Source organism: Perna viridis, chromosome 3, assembly GCF_037379345.1.
Source record: "Perna viridis isolate PV_CMFRI_1.1 ecotype Kerala chromosome 3, ASM3737934v1, whole genome shotgun sequence".
In the NCBI taxonomy this organism is placed as follows: domain Eukaryota; kingdom Metazoa; phylum Mollusca; class Bivalvia; order Mytilida; family Mytilidae; genus Perna; species Perna viridis.
Genome location: NC_142447.1, coordinates 42,405,711 through 42,426,249, shown reverse-complemented (window position 1 = coordinate 42,426,249; position 20,539 = coordinate 42,405,711). Strand labels below are relative to the sequence as shown.

General features: G+C 34.2%; 2 protein-coding genes across 7 annotated transcripts in view; one reads left to right on the top strand and one right to left on the bottom strand.

Annotated features, from left to right (window-relative positions):
- Positions 1-1,989: 1,989 nt before the first annotated feature.
- The window catches only part of LOC148622336 (hydroxylysine kinase-like), a 104,165-nt gene continuing 85,615 nt past the window's right edge, over positions 1,990-20,539 (bottom strand). For 5 of the 6 annotated variants that reach the window (XM_088572178.1, XM_088572179.1, XM_088572180.1 and 2 more), the window contains exons 2-6: positions 15,854-16,145; positions 14,987-15,109; positions 6,074-6,204; positions 5,462-5,642; positions 1,990-2,856 (exon numbers count right to left, since the gene is read on the bottom strand). In XM_088572178.1, the coding sequence (XP_088428304.1) occupies positions 2,414-2,856; positions 5,462-5,642; positions 6,074-6,204; positions 14,987-15,109; positions 15,854-16,133 (1,158 nt within the window). In that variant the 5' untranslated portion in view covers positions 16,134-16,145 and the 3' untranslated portion in view covers positions 1,990-2,413. Of the gene's footprint in view, positions 2,857-5,461; positions 5,643-6,073; positions 6,205-14,986; positions 15,110-15,853; positions 16,146-19,894; positions 20,018-20,539 lie in introns of those variants that run through there. The other variant, XM_088572176.1, reaches the window with a different exon arrangement.
- On the top strand, positions 17,618-20,101 carry LOC148622338 (protein CFDP2-like). Its single transcript, XM_088574119.1, has 3 exons — positions 17,618-18,508; positions 18,848-18,979; positions 19,985-20,101. Exons 1-3 carry the CDS (start codon positions 17,618-17,620, stop codon positions 20,099-20,101), a joined length of 1,140 nt encoding a protein of 379 aa, XP_088430245.1.

Here is a 20,539-nt window from a genome sequence, read left to right as displayed (position 1 = left end):
TTTCTTTCGGATCAGATCAGCTATAAAGCCACCCTCATAGGAGTGAAGGAATAGTTCGGTAAGTAAAAGAGCACAATTTGTTCCCGTTGGAATGCCGACCGTTTGTTGAAAAACACGTCCACCATACTGGACAAATATGTTGTCGATTAAAACTTGTCGATTTAAGTTTTGTCTGCTGGGACGATAACAAATACTCATGTAGTGAGGAAAGACATTCAAGTACCTCACGATAAAAAAATCTTTTTTTGGGCCAGCGGAAACTCATGACCACTTTTTTCAGCTCTCAAGTCGTTATGTTTTAACAAACTCTGTATAAGATAGCCTTATTTAAAAGCACAGTTACGCTGCTTTCAGGTGGAAACAAATCGTGCTTTACTAAACAAAGATTAACACTGCCAGAACAAATAAAGTGGAAGCAGGGCAACGTGCAGTTTATCCGAGCTCAACACGACAAGGGGTAATATACAAGGTATTCCAGTGAAAAGCTGTATCATCAAAGAGTAAAAATGTATAATATCTCTGTACAACTTTGCATTTTTTCCAACACCAAATCCCCATGTGATGAATGTTCTTCTTAAGTGGATATCAAAATCTACATGTTCTATCCTATTTCAAAACTGGGCATTGTTAACTGCATTTCTGGCAATTGATTTCGAATTAGATTTGCTACAAAATGTTCCATTTTCAACAAATTCATTCAGGTACCATTTAAGATCGTACATACACAAAGTTTTGATGATGTCTGTAATAAAGCTGTATTGCTTTCTTTTGTAGTTCGAAAGGAATGAACATAAGCGATGAAATAAAGAAATACATGTTTAGTCATTTATAAGAGTTATCCCATTAGCAACGTTTAAGAACAGCCGTCTTTAATGTACTTGTGCAGTTTTAGAGGAGTTGCATACTAGAAAGTGGTCCTACTTGTCGACCAATGACAAGTCCATGTTTTGCATCCGGAAACACCAAAAGTCATTTAGATGGAAAAACGAAATAAGAGGCGCACAATGGCAACATACGATAAAGAATATGTAAAACTTCATTTAACAAAATTCAGCCTTTCAGAGAAGTTACAGATTGCAAGATAGTCTAACATGCTTAATATCAGGAAACACCAAAAGTCATTCAAATGGAAAAACAACATAAGATGTGCTCAATGGTATCATGTAATAAGGAATGTGTGAAAGTTTCTTCAAATACAGTGCCGTGGTTTAAGAGAAGTTGCAGATAAAAGATGCCTCACCTTTGGTCAACCAATGACAAACCATGTTTTGCACCTGAAATCACTAACAATCATCCAGATCGAAAAACAAAAAAATGTGCATAATGGCATCATGTGAGAAAGAATATCTGAAAGTTTCATCAAATTGCGTATGGCTGTTTTTAAAATATTTACGGATTAGAACTAGAGACAGCATGGCCACTATATATCTCCCGCTTTTCAAGCTGGTGTATAACTAGTAAATAAGTTATATCCTCTCTTGTTCGGAGTAATGTTCCAAGACATTCGGCCATTACCCACCACCGACCCTTTCAATGTCTAAATCTAAAAATATTTGATCAGAACGATTTAAAATTTGGTTAGCAGTTTCAGTTTGACGCTTTCTAACTTTGTAATAACTTTCAGACACGAAGCTGTATTTTGGCGAATTGCACTGTGTATGCTTATAGGTTCGGTATTCGGCAACATTCGTGGGAGCGATTTTAAATTTGGTAAGCAGCTTCAGCTTGATGGGTTGTGTGGTGTTGGCTATTTCTTCCTTGCCTTAATTTGTTTTCGTTTTTTTCATGAGTTTTGAATTTTCCACTTTTAACCTTTGTACTCTTTCATTTTAATCTACATTTCATATGAAAGCTTTAAATAACGTTCGAATCTTCAGTAGGATTTATTGTATTTTGTGTGATACTTTCCGGCCGCATCTACATGTTTAAGGGGTGTGGGGCTTCTATGTCACATGGACACATTTCCTAGATTATATTCACAATGTTATCTAGTTTAATTGTATACTACATATGCGTTTTTTATTGTTTTGTTTGAAAAAAAAACAGACTTAAAACATAATATTGTTAGAAAACCATTAACTGAATATCGGCAAAACTAAACCGAAGGTATACGTCAAAATCCAAATACAAGTAATGGTTCATGTCAAAAGAATGTCTGCGAATTTTTGTATGTAGAACAAATGAAACTACCCTGATAAGAACCTTAACCTGGAGTTATATTTTTTATATTGCTTTGACATTATAGATCGATTTGGGCTGTCATATGCTTCAACTGTTGTCTGAAAACATTTCCGTCTGATTTTGAGTATTTCTGATTTAAAGTTAAAATACAATATATTCTAAATGAGAATGTATGAAAATAAAAATAATTGACAATTTTAATCTTGTAGGTTAAACATATTTGTTTCATCATTTATCTTCTTTTATACGAATCAGTTATAGATTTCCACCTGCGAAGTAGTTCTTCATTAGAAATATTCCAGATTTTTTTCAAAAGAGGCCATCCCCGCTTAGAAGTTTGAAGAACATATGTATTGGTTGGATTTTTGTAAAATGAATATGCTCCAAGAACTAAAGTTTGTACCAGTCTGCCGCACATACAAACTCTTATAACTTCCATTTCAACAGAGTTAAGAGACTGTTCCGTCAAATATCCTGCCAGAACATGGCCGCCGACATCTACCTGGTCTGTATCGACGCTTTCTATGGACAAGTAAGCTATCAAAATCGCTACGTCAAAAACGGTATATGAATATTGTGCATCCATATAATCAATAAACGCAGTGACGTCACAGGAACCATCCTCGTTATCATTGACAAGTATGTTCTGTTCATTCATATCTCCATGCATATAACCTATTAAAAACAAAAACTAGATCTCTATCGGATGCTTTCAAAAGCTTTTTATCAAATACAAGTGGTTTTTTTTTATATTTTGGGTAGTTTTGAATACTTTTTTACTATCAAAGTATAAGTAAAAGTTTAGATAAAAAGAATATATCTATTCCTTGTTATTTCAGTAGAAGTCTTAGAAAATAAGACAGGATCATGCATATCAAAAACCCATTGATTTTATTTCTCATTCGGGAGCCATTACTGACCACATTACCAGTCTTATTTTGTCATTTAGTTGCTGTACTTTCAAGATGAAAGTTATGAAGATTATGTATGATTTTGGCACTTTGCAACAGTTGTCGTTCTTGATTTGGTTTAGTTTGATTGTTTTAATTAGGAATCATTGTATGGTTTTCCAAACAAGAGGCTTCCAGGAGCCTGAATCGCTCACCTGTTTAACTTTTGCCAAGGGCAATAACTCTAACAAGGAGTTGTCCGACAATTTTTAATCAAGAAGACTTTGGTAGGACTCGTCATGAGGATCATTTCTCAATTGAAAGTATTATTTTCTATTATAGTTTTCAAGATATTGGCTGAAAACTTCTAAAAACATAATTGTTTTGCTTTTCAATGGCAATAACTCTAACAAGGAGTCGTCCCAAAATCTTGATCCCAACGAAATTTTGTAAGCCTTATCATAAGGATCATTTAAGCAGCTGAAAGTTTCATTCTATCTATCACAGTTTTCAAGAAAACAGTTAAAACAACATCATTTTTCACCTTTCACCATTCATGGACAATAACTCTTACGTGGAGTCGTCAGACAACTTTGATCCCTGAAGACTTTTGTGGGCCTCGTAATAAGGATCAGTTCAGCAAATGAAAGAATGTGGCTTAACCTAACGGTTTTTGGAGATATATGAGAAAAACGTCTGACTAACCCCTTTGTTCTTTTTAATAACAACAACCACGTTTTTGGCGGGTCAAAAATCCCCACATCATTTCTATGCAGGATAACCCAAGGAACATTCTACCAAATTTGGTTCTAATTGGTCTAGTAGTGTCAGAGGAAAAGATTTTTGAGAGAAATAACATTAAAAATAGCACAAAAAAAAAACGTCGAAAAAGTGCAATAACTCAAACATGGCTTAATAAATTAAATGAAATATTGACCACGGCTAGATCTCATCATGCTAAACACTTTTATCCTGTTTGGCTAAACTTATCGGTTTTGGAGAATAAGCTGAATATAGTAAAGTATCTACTTACTTCATTTCATTTTAACATCATAACAAACTCGCCGAATCTCGTTGAAATTAAATAACTTGCTATAACGATATTCAACTAAAACTCATAATGTAACCTATAGTTTTTACTTTTTGTATATTACTTTTTTGTTTGATCCTATTTCATTTGCCTTAAGTATAACAACTGTTCTAATATGACGTGCTTAAAAGGCTTTGAGATCACAACTGTGGTTGATTTTCGATTGCTATATGATCAGCACGAGACTTATTGGGCGTAGCTTTTGTGTATGTTACTGCCCACATTAAATCGTGGAAACAAACACACGTAACATTTCGATGTGTATCAGCTGTTTTCATTCATTTCAGTAGCATGAATGACATCAAGTTCATATTTAATAAAAAATATTGGACGTTATGTTTTAGAAAAGTTATATAATATTCCGTAAAAATCACTTACACATGGACACGGTAGCACTTACCACGTGGGTCATTATTTTTGGAAACAAACAATAACAATGGTCAACGAATAAACGTTTCAGTCCAGGCGTTTTACCTGTTCATGTGCGACCTTATAATGCAAACGTAGTGCCATATCTAACATCATTCTACTTATTATTTTTTTTTGTTCATTATAAATAATAATACAAAGCACTCAATTTCACTACCAACCTTTTTTTTTAATTAAAAGTATCGAAATCGGACTATAACTAAAAAAAGTAGATTTTTTGTGCCAAACTTTTACCCTCTTTAACTTGAAAACATTTGATCCACATTTCTTTACCAGAATGAAATAAGGAACATAATAAAAAAATAATTATAATAAACATCTACATGGGGTTTTAATACAACAGTTATTTTTACACTTTTTGGTCAATTTTTGTAAAACGGTAGGGACCACAAAGTCCAAATTCAGTAAGAGCCTTCCTTCAAAAGTTAGTAAAATCATATCAAAATTTCAGAAACATCGGTTAACGATAACTTAAGTTATCACACGGAAACGAAGTGTCCCCATACGACGATGCCAACTACAATGACTACGATTGCACAAAAACATTATACGACCGCACTTTTTTTGTATAATAACTCCTGAATGAGAAAATATTTCCGACTGCCTTTTTCACATCCAATATAATTATTTTTATATAAAATGATATCAACCATAGCTAACTTAACAAGGCAAGGGTGTTTAGTTATATTTTGTTTTTTAGGCTATTTTTCATACGAAAGTATAAAATCAAGAGCAAGATTAAACAGATATCAGAAGTATGTCGACAAAAAACAAATCAATGAAGACAAATACGATGAACAACGTACAGAAATAAAAGTGAGTGGGAGATAAATGCAACTCGAAGCTTTCTTCATTAAGCTTTAAATAATACCTTCCGACATTTGACTATATTTTGGTATGACATCTTTTACATATTCAGCTATAACTTTGCTGACAAGGTCAAGATTTTCAGGGTCTTTGACGGCGATTGTGTACTCTGTAAGTCCTTGTAATTCAGGAAGACTCCATATAAAGCCTTTTGCCTTATTTTTCACATAGTCGTCTTCATAACCCTTGAGAAAAAAAACAACCCGGAAAAACGTCATGATAGAGTACAGTAAAAAAGGATATCTGCCATCTATGCATGTCTACATAAAACATTTACTAACAGTAGAATAAGTAATACGGACTCTTTTAAAAAGAGGTGACAAGTCGTTCGTCGTTATGAATTAATAATTGAGATTGGGATGTTTTATCTTCTGAATCTGTATGTTCATATCTTGTTTTTATCTGTACCAAAGCTTTCACGTATTCAGAAGATACTGTGCTTCGTCATTATTTCATCTGCATTAGACTGTGGATGTGAACAATGTCTAGTTGATTTGTAACTCCACTTATTTGTTCTATTAACATATTCGATTCAGAAGAGTGATAAAATGTATGTTCAAGATATTTTTGGTCGGAGGCTCAAAAACGGTAAGAAATACTTCGGGATTTCAAATACCTGGATAGCTTTGTGTATTTTTCCTGCAAACTTGCCAACTTTGTACAGTATGGATGGGTAGAATCGTTTCTTCACCAATATTTCACCATCAATGTACGTAATTATATGAATAGCGTAAGGTCCATTAACACCTATAATCATAAATGAAAAATACATATCGTTTGTTAAATCCAAATTATTGCATCCATAAGTAACAGTAACGGTTAAGTGTTGTAGATTATTGCATCAGCAAAATTGTTTTGAATTTTCAGATATTTTTTGAATTTTTACTCTGACGTACAATACATTGTCCATTGACGAGCACTGTACAAAACGGTGAAGATATAACAGAAATTAACATTGAAAACAATATTGATACCGGTATTCGACGTGTAAATGATATTCTTAGAAAACTTGAAAGTACTACTGACATTTCACGAGGCTTTTTTAATTATATAGCCGAAGAAATAACAAACATCTTCCCTGATTCTGCTATAAAAGTACTTGGAACCAGAAATAATAAACCTCAAGCGATTATAAAAAAAATCATCGCAAGACACTAAATTATTGTATCATTATTATGCTTGTCTTTTTTATTATCATATATTGTCATCCTAACAACACATGTACCCATTTTTTATGTAACTGTTTTATTTACTGTTTGATTGCTATTGCTACTTGTTTGGTTTAACATATATGAACATTTAAAAATCTGCTGATGAATCTGAAGAACTGAAACTGATACACTAAAACAATTGAGTATGAAATACAAAAAAAAATATCAATCATACATGTATATATAGAGTAAAATGAGTTTTTAAATAGCAGTCTTCATAAAAATCAGACAGGAGGTGATTCATGCATGTCAACAACCCACAAAAGTCACTTTGTTTTTAACTAAGAAACAGTTTTAGACCACATTACCAGTCATAGTTTATCATTGAGATGTTGTAGTTTTGAGAAACAAATCATATAGATTTTGTATGAAATTGACACTTTGCAAGGGTTATCGTTCTTGATTTGGTTGATTTTAGTGGGAGATGTGCGTATGCTTTTTCAAAAAATAATCAGACTTGAATACAGAAAGGACTAATACTCTGCTAAAATAAAGCATATGCATTCCACAAAACGCATCGTTTGTTCAGTTAGTTTTTCTACAAACATTAACCACCCTTACCACAGGCAGTGTCTGAATTTTATATGGACTAGTAATTAATGATGTAATATTAACATATTTATGTCATAAAACAATGATTTGTATTTTCGTCCAAGCATAATAATGGATATTTTATTGACAATTCCGGTGCAATAATCAAAACTCAGAAGAAAAATAAGGGTAACAACATTATTTCCGAACACTAATCCGATCCATAATCGGTGGTGGTAGCTGAAACATATTGATGATAGTATATTAACAAGTGTATTATTTATTGACCTAAGCAAGGCCTTTGATACAGAAAATCATTATGTATTATTATGTAAGTTCAAATCTTTTGGTATTTGTGATAATTCACATTTTAGGTTTAAATCCTATCTATGTAATAGACAACAACGTGTTGCTTGGAATGGTATTTTGTTACAGACTAAAAATATAACTATAGGTGTCCCACAAAGTTCTATAATTGGCCTTTACTTTTTGTAAGTGATTATCCAAAATGTCTAAAATATTCACATACTATAATACATGCAGATGATACATCCCAAGATATATCAGATAAATCAATTGATACAATTGAACACAAATTAAAAGCAGCTTTGGTTAATTCCACGCAATGGATGAAAAGAAAGAAGTTTACAATGACTTCAAAGAATATACGATGTATGTTAACTGGCACAAAGCAAAGGTTGTCATACTGTAGAAAAATATGTATTGAAATTAATGATGCTATTCTTGAAACTGTTGATGTATCAAAACTCCTAGGAGTTAATATAGATTGTTCTTTGACATGGTCTTATCATATAGATGTTTTAACTAAGAGGATAACGGGAATGTTACGAAGATTGAAAAGTTTTATGTCTAGCAATGCTTTACTTAAGGTTTATAACTCTGTAATTTTTCCTCTTTTAATTAATGTTGTACTATTTGGTCTGGTGCCAAAAAAAATGTTGTTAATATTGATAAGATCTTTAAATTTCAAAAAAAGAGCAGCTCGGATAATTTTAAATGAGCAAAATGTCATGACATAATCTATTGTACTATTTAACAAACTTAAATGGATGGCTACGTCTGATTATTTTAATATAGAATGGCAATTTTTGTTTTCTGGTCAATACATCTATTGGTTCCAGAATATTCAAATGTATTTAGATATGTTCATAAAGTTAGTGTGAGATCCACTAGACAGAACAATCAAATTTTATTATGTTCAAAAATGTAAAACAGAATGTTATAAGTGCTCTTCCATTATATCTGGTAGCTATCTGCGGAATGAACTGAGTGATGATTTAACAATTGCACAGCTGTAGAATCTTTTAAAAAGTCATATTTCGTACAGTACTTTGGTTAATTAATGTGTATATCACCTGAATCATTTTTTAAGAAATATCGTCATGTAATTTTAATTTGGTTTAATGCCAATTTTATAATTTATATTGTAAAAAAAGTATATATTGCAGGAGCATATTGGAAACTAGTTATGTAACTAAATACATTAACCTGTTTAAATAAAGGATATTATTATTATCATCAAGTCAAGACAAAGATAAATCTGGCAAAATAGAAATTACACCACCGGAGCAGCTGGTATACCGCAAAGGTCCTGACTTAATACAGGCATTTCAAACGAAACGGTGGGTCAAATCTTGCAAATCTTGGTTTTACAGCGCGCTAAACCTCCCTCTTCCATTGTGGCGTGAATATACCAGTGGTGATTTAATAGCATTTTCATGTCATTACGTCATAATCGGTAAATCAGCGGAATTAAGAAAAATACGTCTTTAAAATGTACATTTATGGTTGATACGGTGCATTTATGTAAAATGTAATTTTTAGTTATACGTAGATACAGAAAACCTTAAGTAGTTTGTTACGACAATTCTGTCACTTCCGGTTTTTGTGAGAGTTCATATTGTTAGTGCTTCAGTTGTTTGTGTGACATCTTATTTCCATTATCTACACTTGCTTTAATTGTATATGCAGACCGTCTCTGTTTCATATGTTCACATTTAAGCCATGTTTTGGGATTTTTACGTATTTAAATCATCCCACTGCGGACGCTTCGGTATTTTTCGCCAATATTGTTCGTGTTCCAACTGACTTAACAGTCGTACTCTACAATCATTGTTGAAGATTGGCTTTTCAGTTTATGCCCGAAACTGGAATATTTTTAATGTGTTGTGTTTTTGGTTAAATGCCAAAATACCAATCATATCATATTGCAAGTTTTGATATGCTGTGCACGTGTTTCAATGGCTAACCTTTCAACAACAGCATTGAAATCAAATACAAAGGAAGATCTAAATGTTATAAAGTTATACTACTTGTCATTTCTTTGTTTCAATAATTTCGATTAGTCATACTTTGTCAAAGGACAGTTTGTATCGTTTTAGATTTCATGTTATAATACTTATTATTCCGGTGTTTCCCAATCACCCAAATATATTAATTGTCTTTCTTTTAGTACATAATATACATTGTAAATTGTAATACTGTAAGGTGTGGCATCATTTCTCAATTATTGAAAATGCTCTCAAATGCTAGAAACGTTTCTGATGAGTTATCTAACAGTTTAATTTTGTAAAAAAAAAAACAGTTCTTTCTTGTATTTATGAAATTTTATGCACATTGCCTTGACATTAAAGCTGCTTTCAAATGCTAATAATGCATGACATTAGTACTTATATTACCTATTGTGTATAGGGGTCGACTGATTCTTTACCCTTCTCATTAATTCATTATAGCAGAAAACTCTATCGTGTTTCATGTCGATATGTACGCATTGACAATTAGAGTCACTGTATTGTATATGCTTAATGTATTTGAGAAGAAGATTGTGTTCATAACATTTGAGTAACAATCGACGCTGTGATTGGTTAGTTCAGCCTACATTTGGTTCAACTTATTATTTACTTGTGTTTTTTTCTTCTTCTATTTTTTTATCTATAGTTATAAACGATATGCATCATTGTTTTATATAAAAGCTACGTATGATGTGTTTCTATTAGTTTTCATTTAAACAGTGTTATAGAGCCTAGTGCACGAACGTACCACGTAACAGTGTGTTCTGTGTGAGGTTATAGTCAGAATATGGCAATCGGAACTACTCGGCCATTTCCGCTACACTAAAAAAATAACCTCGGATGCAGAAAAGAGAATTTCTTCCTGAAAAATTTGCCGGAATTGTAGTCATACGCAAATCAAAGTAGGTCTATCCACCAGGTGGCGCTTTACAATTGTAGTCGGATATCACTAGAAATAAAGAACAAAAACTCTTCCAATAATTTTTGCGCGAAGTGAGGAGCTAAGAAAAAATGTAATGGTATAAAATTCAACCAGTTAAACTTTAATTTAGTATCGGATCGGTCAAATTCCGGTCAGATCCAGCCACTAATTCAACCAATGAGCTTTTAGAACGTATGCAAAAATAGTCCTACACAAGTTTTAGTGTACTTGTGTTATGTTGCTGTGGAAAAGTGCACATCAAATATGTACAAGTGAGCTAGTGTTTGGCAAGGAATTATATTTCCTTTATTTCTACATAAAATGGTCACTGTAACTTACTGAATTAAATATTTTTATGAGTTCTGCATGAAGACCCCTTTTTGTGAAATGTAGTAGAATTCCCATTCTATTTTAGCTCACTGTCACCTAAGAGCCGGTGTTGCACTGCAAGGCAGTAAACCCCACATAATATTTTCAGGGCTATTAGTGTACACACATGCAGCTTTTAGGTGATGTACAGTCTTTTTCAGGTTAAACTTAAGGTAGAATCTCCATAACTCATTGAACTTAGTGAAATTAGCATTGAAGCCTACGGGAAGTGACATTTGTGGTTTGTAGCCTCCATTCGTCTGGTACCTCCGAGATTTTTCGTTTGTATAACTAGAAAGTCTGAGGTGTTCCGATTGCAGAATATGGGTAATTTATATTGACACATAAAATCTAGAAAAGCAAAACAGGGAACAGTCAAACATTTACATGATATCAATTAATATACAACACTGATAAAATGGTTATCTAGATTCGTTGTCAGATTTCAAAGTGTTAACTGACCATTTTCAATGAGAGACTTGCACGTACAGAAAATTCCCGTTACAAATGATATAGGGCCCCGTGTACCCTCTATATTCATAAAACTCAAACACCAAACCTATATTTTTATACCTGTCCGTAGCATTACCAATGTATATTCTTGACTTCTAACCACACGTAAGATTGTCCTGAACAATCCCCCCCAAAAAAAACCCAAACTTTAAAAATATACCAAAAAAAAAAAAAAAAGAGAGAACCATGATACTTGGGAAATGAACAACAGATATTAGGAAAATATATGAATAAATAAGATACTATTGTTATAAGTTCTCGATGTATTTGAAATAACTTCAATCAAGTGGTGCACACTTAAATAATTTGCTACCTTCAAGAGTGTATCATGTTATTTCAAATAGACAGATAAAATACTTCAGTAATTCCTTTTGATTTTGATTTTAATTCCAAATTCATCAAATAATTAAGGAAAGACACAATCACATAGTAAATTGACAACCGAAAAATCGAAGAGACATTATATCCAAAGTTTTATAAAAAAAAAATACTCTGACGTAGCGTACGGTGATGGTGACATTTTTGGTAACGTGAAATCGGCAAAATTTGACGTCTTTTTTGTATTGCGACGTATATCGTTCTATAATTGTTACATGTAAAAAGAAGTGTGCTTATTTAATTTTATAAAATAACACACACGACATGTTTTATTATTTAATTTTCCGATTCGATATTAATATTTCGTACGTTTTGCTCAATTGAAATGATCAGAGTACATCCTGATATGGCAAGTAGTTTGGCATCAAGAATGATTTGAAGGAAATTTTATCCTATGAGAAAAATGTTAGGAATTATGAAAACAAATTTCGTGATGTGCTTAAAAAAAGTAAAACACCCTCACTATAACAGAAAGCCAACAAACCTACAAGCAAAAAAGTCAGTAGCATCCCCCCCGCCGGAAATCATATTGTGAAAGCCTATAAAGTTAATCTTTCCTATTTGGTTTTATATCTCTAAAGTAGATGTATGTTGATATTTCCGAATACATGTATTCGTTTCGGAATTTTATAAGGTCTGTTGCTAAACATAAAACATTGCTAAAAATTTCGAGAAAACAAAGCCTTGACAAATCTCCATCTTTGAAAAAAATTGAGAGCCAACTCTCCCTTTTTTATTATACGACGAAAACAACTTGCGGTCGTATAATGTTATGGCGCAGTCGTCGTCCGCGTCGTCGTCGTCCTCATTAATAATCCTACCTGCATTTTTCAATCAATTTCGGATATCTCTTACGGTTTTTCAGTTATAAGGGGTCAAAAAGGCCACACCAGAATAAATCTTTTTTTTTGTCTTTGGTCCGATTTGAATTTTTTTTTTTTAATTTTTGCAATGTTTGTACAGCTTATTATATCTTATAGCAAATAATTGTCAGGAGGTAATTAGACGATCCAGAAATACGTTGATTTTACAATATTTCACTAGCAAATGTGCAAGCGCGTGTCTACACATTTCAAAATACTTTGAAGCAGGCACGCTGATCCCGATTTCACCAGCACAGCATTGCATATGAGCAGACAGCATTGCGCGCAGGGGGGAGGGGGGCTTTTTTTCTGTTTTCTTTTCAACATTTCTTCCATTATTTTATCAGATCCGCTAAAATCGTATTTTTTTTATCATTGCGTCCACAGTCGTAATGATTTGATATAGTATCTTAACTTTTCAATACTTTTTATTGTTTTTTAAATTGACGTTAAATGAGTTTTTACGTCGCAAAACAGAACGTTACTTTAGATACGTCAAAAATGCGCTTTGTGACATTTTCGTTAGACACGGTTTTACATATTTATATATAACCCATTTGTTAAGCCAGAAAAAAATGAAATGATAAAATCATAGGGAAGGATGAATACATTTTTAAGTACATGAAGAAATAGACTCAACACCATTTGCCTTTTTGAACAATTCGTTCGAATTTCGCATGGTGTACGCGTGAATAAATAAAATATACAAATTTTAGATATTGTGACATTTTGGTTAGACACAGACAAAATGCTGCGCTTAGATACATGTTCATCCAAGTACCATTATTTTTAGAATATACTATCTGCAGCATATATACATGTAAAATTCCAAATTTCATAGTTATTAGTTCAATCAAAGCTAACGAAAAAAGCTTTTGATAAAGACCGGGTAGCACGCAACGTGTAGAAAACGTCGGGAAAAAGACAACGTGACATCACAACATAGGTACGTATTTATCTACTATTAGACAATAAAACTCATTATTTTTAAGAATAAACATGATATTCTGAATATACAGTCCTTTAAGCGCGAATATACTTTGATAAAAATACTATTCGTTGTTATATTTTACAACCGTAAGCAAGAAAGTTGCCAATGACCAACGTCGAAAAAAATCAGAATTGTGACATAATTGAAATACGGACAAAAAGGCTTTTAACAAAAAGACTGATTGAACATTTGATATGTATTTTCATTGGGGTTATGTAATAAATTGTCAATATAGTTAATAAAAGTCCCGATTAAAAAAAGCAGTTCGCATAACTTGAAAAAATGTCTAACACTTTGTCTTCAAATCGGTTTCTTTCCATTTTTGCAATGTCCACATCAAAGGGGAGATGTTTGTGATCTTATAATTACGTCATGAAAAATATGACATCGTCTGCAGCACAAACTGCTCTTTCAAAAAAAGTTTGTTTTATCAAAATAGGCCAAGAAACAACTTAAATATATTGGTGAAATGGGAAGCGAGCATTTTTAATGTTACCTGTCCACAAATGAAAATGGACGTTCTTGTGATCGAATAATGCTTTCCCTCCACAATTAACGGCATCTTTCAAAGATTCATGATTGTAATCCTAAAACAACAACCATTTTCGATCATTTTAATATCTATATTGCCCTTGATTTATTCAACGGTTCATAGTTTTTCTTTCCTCGTTTGTCTACCCCGGACATGACTTTTTATGAGCAACTCGGCGGGTGTTTCTAGAAAAGCAGAGGACGCTTACCCTACCGGTGCACCTGGTCCATGCTCCCAGTTTTTAGTGGAGTCCGAGTTGCTCATTTGCTTTTGTTACTTTGTATGTATGATTTTAGTTACTTTATGTTCTTTGTTGTGTATGTCTATTTTCCATGTCTGGTCTTTGTCCCTAGATTACATTCTTTTGATTACTGCAATAACCTTGGTTCCCTTGATTACTCTTGATAACTCCACATTCTAATAGCGATATTCCGGTTTTCGTAATTAGCCCCGGTTCAATCGAATGTGACACCAAAAACGTACGCAACGTCTCTGCAAATAGCTGAACCCGAGCGCTTGCATATTTGCGTAACGGTGTTAAGGTACATTTGGTCATTTCCATTAAATATTTTTTGCAAAAGGTCCGATATAAAAACGGCTTTTTTATAGGAATAAAATAAGTATTACTTTTTGAGTATTAAAAATATTTGCCTATTAAAAATTTAACGAGAATAGGTATGGTGTATATGTCAGAGACAACTACCCCATCGGGGTGAAAATGTCAGTCCAAGGCTATTTACACCAAAAACTGGGTATTGATGAACAATGATATTTTAATTCTAACTAACTGAAAACACGTTCAAAAATTTAAATAATCCCACATTATCGGAAAAACAATTTTTATGACTGTTCAAAGTATATTCTTTTGAATAAGGAATTATATTTTGAAATATGAACATATTCTTACGCTCTGGGTTGTCTGGATCTGGAACAGCTTCCAATGACCATGTTTCACCTCTAACATTACTAATTGGCAGTTGAACCGGAAGTGATTTACTGTTCAGGTGTAATAGTAACTTGTGTTGTCCCTCTGAAAATTGCACTCACGATTATTTATATTTAACTGTTGTATACGAATTGAAGTTGCATGCATTGCGAAACAAATAACAATTCTGTTTGAAAACTTTTCATATTTGGTAACTAAAAATGGAATCAATAGATGAAAAATCAAACTATGTTGAAATATAAGTATGAACACAAGATTTCGTAAAAGTTCTATTAATGACAAATCCTAAAACTTATACCCAGCTTTTTGAAAACAATCATACAAATAGCTATATCCAACTGACAAACATATAAGAGCACATTCGAAAAACATTTCAGTTTAGAAAAAAATTGCCTCATATCTCGATGCATCTCAATAGTGCATTAAAATATTAGGGTTTGTTAAGATTAAGATCTTGTAGACACTTTTGTGCAGAGCTGATGAGCATGCTCAATATACGCTTCCGCAAGGTAGGGCTTGGGTAGCGCAAAAGAATTTCCTCGCAGAAGAGTATATTGAGTATGCTCCACGCATGACCTCATTAACTTAACGTATTAAAATTCAAATTTGAACAAGATCAATTCACACATAACAATAGCCCTATTGCTAGTTTGGCACTTGTGTTAAAATAATCTGTTTAGCATTGAGTGTGTCTAAACTTGACATAAAATGTGCGAATAGTGGAGTGCTTTCTCCAAAAGACCTAACAAGACGAAGCCACATTGGCAAAGATCGTCGTTATATTCACTGTCTAATCTATTACAGTCTCAGTTTTATCTTTCAACCTACCTATGATTGCTGGGCATTTAGAGTCCTGGGAGTTCAGTATTTTTAAAACATAACCCTTTTCACTGATTGCATCTATATGAGGGTTCTCAAACTGCTGCTCAACGTGTATGTGATAGTTTTTGTCATCGTAACTGTTAAGTTCTGTCCATTCGGTTACAGTCATCCCATACAGTCGAGTGACCAATTCCCTGATGTAGGCGTCAGGGATAACAGGTTTCGATTCAGACGGATCTCTCCTTTCCGTTTCGCTCCCATCACTTTGGACAGCAGTGGACGACATATTTGATAGTGCCTGTTGAGTAATGACACAATATACAGATTCCTGCAAGGTATTTAATTTTACAAGTATGTTACATTTAAAGAGTCAAAGGTTAAAAACTAATCTGTTTAAAATTAATATTATTTGAAAAAAAATACAGCATTAAATTTGAAATTAATAATTAAATTATTTTATAATATTAAAGCTGCATTAGCTTCCAAATTTGTTCAATTCTGATTCTACTGAATTTTGCTGATTCAATGAAATAAGTTAGTAAGAATGCAATTGAAGCAATAAATGTCGATAATACCTACTGAATATTGTAAAAACAACGTTATTTTTAATCAAAGAAGATCGATAGCTCTGATCTAACTATTTTCCGCCATTACTTCCGAAGATTGACGACAGGACATACCTGGGTTAAAAATGCTTTAACCTTGGTGAAAAAAATAAAAATAACGAATACACAGGTAAGCACGTGTCTTGTTTACATTTCATTTCATCTATTTCTTGATTAGTTTTCAAATAAATCATGACAATTACTGACCATATCACAGGCACTTGGGAGCAGGATTTCTAAAAAAATATCATTAAATCATTTTGTTTCCATATTTGAGTTATGCTTGTTCTCTGACATGTCCGCTTGCTATTTATTACTGTTTATACTATGCCTAGTATATAGATGTATATTGTGTGTTGGTGGCTTAAAAACCACAGGGTAGTGATATGCGTCTAGTGCAGTAGTGATCGAACGTCTCTAGATCGCTACTGACGCTGGCTAGTCTACTTGTAGACGAAAAGGGGAGCAGCGTAAGCAGAAGCCTTCCTCTGCCAGTACATAGCCTCTACATTACCAAGACTCCTTCAATTTGTCTCCCCGAGGTAACACACGGTAACTTGGGTCTAGTACTCAAGGCGAACATGGAGGGGATCTCGGAGTAACAAGGACCCTAGAGGTGCAGAGTGCAGGCCCACCGGCGCGTGGAACACGCCCTGGCTCTCACCAACCTTGCCCCACCTATGGGTTAAATAGATGGCTGCCTTGTGATGGACTGTTGAGTCAAAGGCTACGGGAGACAACCCAGACAGAAAACGATGGTCAGACTGGGATCAAACCTTTGGAAGGGAACCTGTCTAGGAGAGGAAACTCTGATGTAAAACCCGGCTAGAAAGGAGTCGTCACCCATGGTAGGGAACCTATCTAGGAGAGCAAACTCTGATACAAAAGCATGTGAGGGACTTGCTGACCACCACATTAAAATAAAGCTGAAGCTAGAGGGCCAACCCCCCACTAGTGGATACAAATGGTTACATAAACGATTACAGTAAAAGTAATTCCTCGGACTCGTCAACGACTAGAGAAAGAGGACCAAACCAAACATCGAGGACAGCAAATGACGCGAAAGCCGAAGAAGTTGTTCTCACCAAAACAACCAACAACCATAGGCACTTGGAATGTTAGAACAATGTATCAAAGTGGCAAAAGCTTGCAAATTGCGAACAAAATGGATAGATACAATATCGAAATTCTAGGACTCAGCGAAGTAAGATGGAATACAGCTGGAATGACAACACTATCTTCAGGTCATACGGTCATATTCTCAGGAAATCCAAATGAAGACGACATACATGACAAAGGCGTGGGATTCATGCTTACAAAGAAAGCCAAGAAATCGCTTTTGGAGTGGAATCCAATATCTGCAAGAGTGATATCAGCTAGATTTGACACTCGATTCCAGAAAACAACATTTATACAGGTGTATGCACCAACAAACACCGCAGACGAAGATGATAAAAATGACTTCTACAACTTATTACAATCAGTTGTTGATGCCGTTCCTAAAAGAGACATCCTTATCATCTTAGGAGATCTGAATGCCAAAGTAGGTGATGACAGAGGAGGTAGAGAAAGGGAGATAGGACCACATGGAATAGGGCAAATGAATGAGAACGGAGAGATGTTTGCTGACTTTTGCGCTATAAACAGTCTAGTAATTGGCGGTACTTGGTTTCCACATAAATCTTGTCATAAAACCACCTGGATTTCACCATCTGGAGACACTGAAAACCAAATAGACCACATAACAATAAGCCGTCGATGGAGATCTTCATTACAAGATGTACGAACAAAACGTGGAGCAGACGCAGCATCAGATCACCACCTTGTAATTGGAAAAATTAAACTCAAGCTTTTAACAACAAAGAAAAGAGAGACTACAAAAAGGAAGTTTAATGTTGAGAAGTTTAAAGATCAGAAAGTGAAAGAAAACTTCCAAATTACACTCAGGAACAGATTTAGTACTTTATTAGATCTTGACAACGAAGAAATGAACAATGATATTGATGACATCTGGAACTCAACAAAGACAGCCATTCTGGAAGAATGCGAAGAAACAGTTGGTTTCATTCAAGTGAAAAGAAAGAAATGGATGTCAGATCAAACATGGGATACAATATCTGAAAGAAGGGAAATAAAAGAAAAGTTGATGAGTGCCAAAACCAGACAGCAAAAGAAAAACCTGCAAGACCTTTACAGCGCAAAAGACAGAGAAGTGAAGAAAAGCTGTAAAAGAGATAAAAGAAACCATGCTGAAAAGTTAGCAGTAGAAGCTGAAAACGCCTGCTTAAAAGGAGACATCAAAACATTGTATAACATCACAAGACAACTCAGTGGAAAGATCTCTCAAAATGAAAATTTACCAGTCAAAGATAAAAACAACAATACCCTCACAAAGCTAGAAGATCAGCTTGACAGATGGAAAGAACACTTTAGTGAGGTATTGAACAGACCACCACCAACAAATCCACCAATACTTGAAGAAGGTCCAACACTTAACATAGAGACTGACAAAATTACCGAAAATGAAGTAAGAAAAGCCCTAAAACATCTTAAGAATGGGAAAGCAGCGGGAATCGACGGCATACCACCAGAAGCCCTCAAGTCCATGAATGACACTACCATTCAATATCTTCTTGGGCTATTAAACCAGATATAGGAAAAAGAAAAAATTCCAAAAGACTGGCAAAAGGGACTCTTGGTAAAACTACCTAAAAAGGGGGACAAATCCAATTGCAATAACTGGAGAGGAATAACTCTTTTGTCCATTCCTAGTAAAATCATATGCAGTATAATCTTACAAAGAATGAAAGAAGAGATTGATAGCAAGCTGAGAGATGAACAAGCTGGATTTAGACAAGAACGATCATGTGTCGACCAGATTGCTACACTCAGAATAATTATTGAGCAAACGATCGAATGGCAGTCATCCCTATATCTAAACTTTATTGACTTCCAGAAAGCATTTGACAGCATAGATAATCAGGTCTTGTGGAACATTCTAGGACACTATGGGATTCCACCTAAGATTATTTCCATGATTAAGTTACTGTATGAAGAATTCTCTTGTCAGGTCATACATGCTGGTACATTGACGGATCCTTTCCCTGTAACAACTGGCGTAAGGCAAGGATGCATTCTCTCTCCCCTTCTCTTTCTCATTGTCATCGACTGGATAGCAACAACAGCTTACAACGACCCTCATGGTATACAATGGATACTAACATCTCGTCTAGAAGACCTCGAATTTGCAGACGACATATGCACACTATCGCATCGTCTTCAAGATTCCCAACACCAGGTCAACCATCTCGAAAAAACAGCTAAAAGAACAGGATTGTATATCAACACAGCCAAAACCAAAGCCATGAGAATCCAACAGAACCAGATGGATCCAATATTGGTAAATAACCAACAGATAGAGAATGTAGATAAATTTACGTACCTTGGAAGTGTCATGAGTACAACTGGAGGCACTGACGAAGATGTACAAGCCAGAAAGATGAAAGCATTACAGGCTTTTTCCATTCTAAAGCCAGTATGGAAAAGTAGAACACTGAGAACGGCTACTAAGATCAGAATTTCAACAGCAATGTTAAGTCTGTCCTGTTATATGGTTGCGAGACCTGGAGAGAAACAGAAAACACCATGAAATCTATACAAGTCTTTGTTAACAAGTGCCTAAGAAATATACTGAATATCAGATGGCCAGAAAAAATAACAAACAAGAAACTCTGGCAAAGAACAAAACAACAACCAATAGAAAACACCATTCGAACCCGAAAATGGAAATGGATTGGTCATACTTTAAGGAAGAACAATAAAAACACTACAAAGCAAGCTTTAGATTGGAATCCCCAAGGGCAAAGAAAAAGAGGAAGACCAAAGAACACCTGGAGGAGGGGTTTGAACTCTGAACTGAAGAGAGTAGGACTAACGTGGAAGAGTTGTAACACCATCGCCCAAAACCGAAGCGAATGGAGAGAAACTATAGTCGCCCTATGTCCACCCATGGACGAAGTGGAATAAATCATAAATCAGTATATAGGTGGAAGCTAGGCATAGTATAAACAGTAATAAATTGCAAGCG

Coding starts and splice junctions, on each gene's coding strand:
- LOC148622338 (XM_088574119.1), top strand. CDS start 17,618: ATGGATAGATACAATATCGAAATTCTAGGACTCAGCGAAGTAAGATGG. Junction 18,509..18,847: donor TGGAAGAATGCGAAGAAACA/GTTGGTTTCATT, acceptor ACCCTCACAAAG/CTAGAAGATCAGCTTGACAG. Junction 18,980..19,984: donor ACAAAATTACCGAAAATGAA/GTAAGAAAAGCC, acceptor TCCATTCTAAAG/CCAGTATGGAAAAGTAGAAC.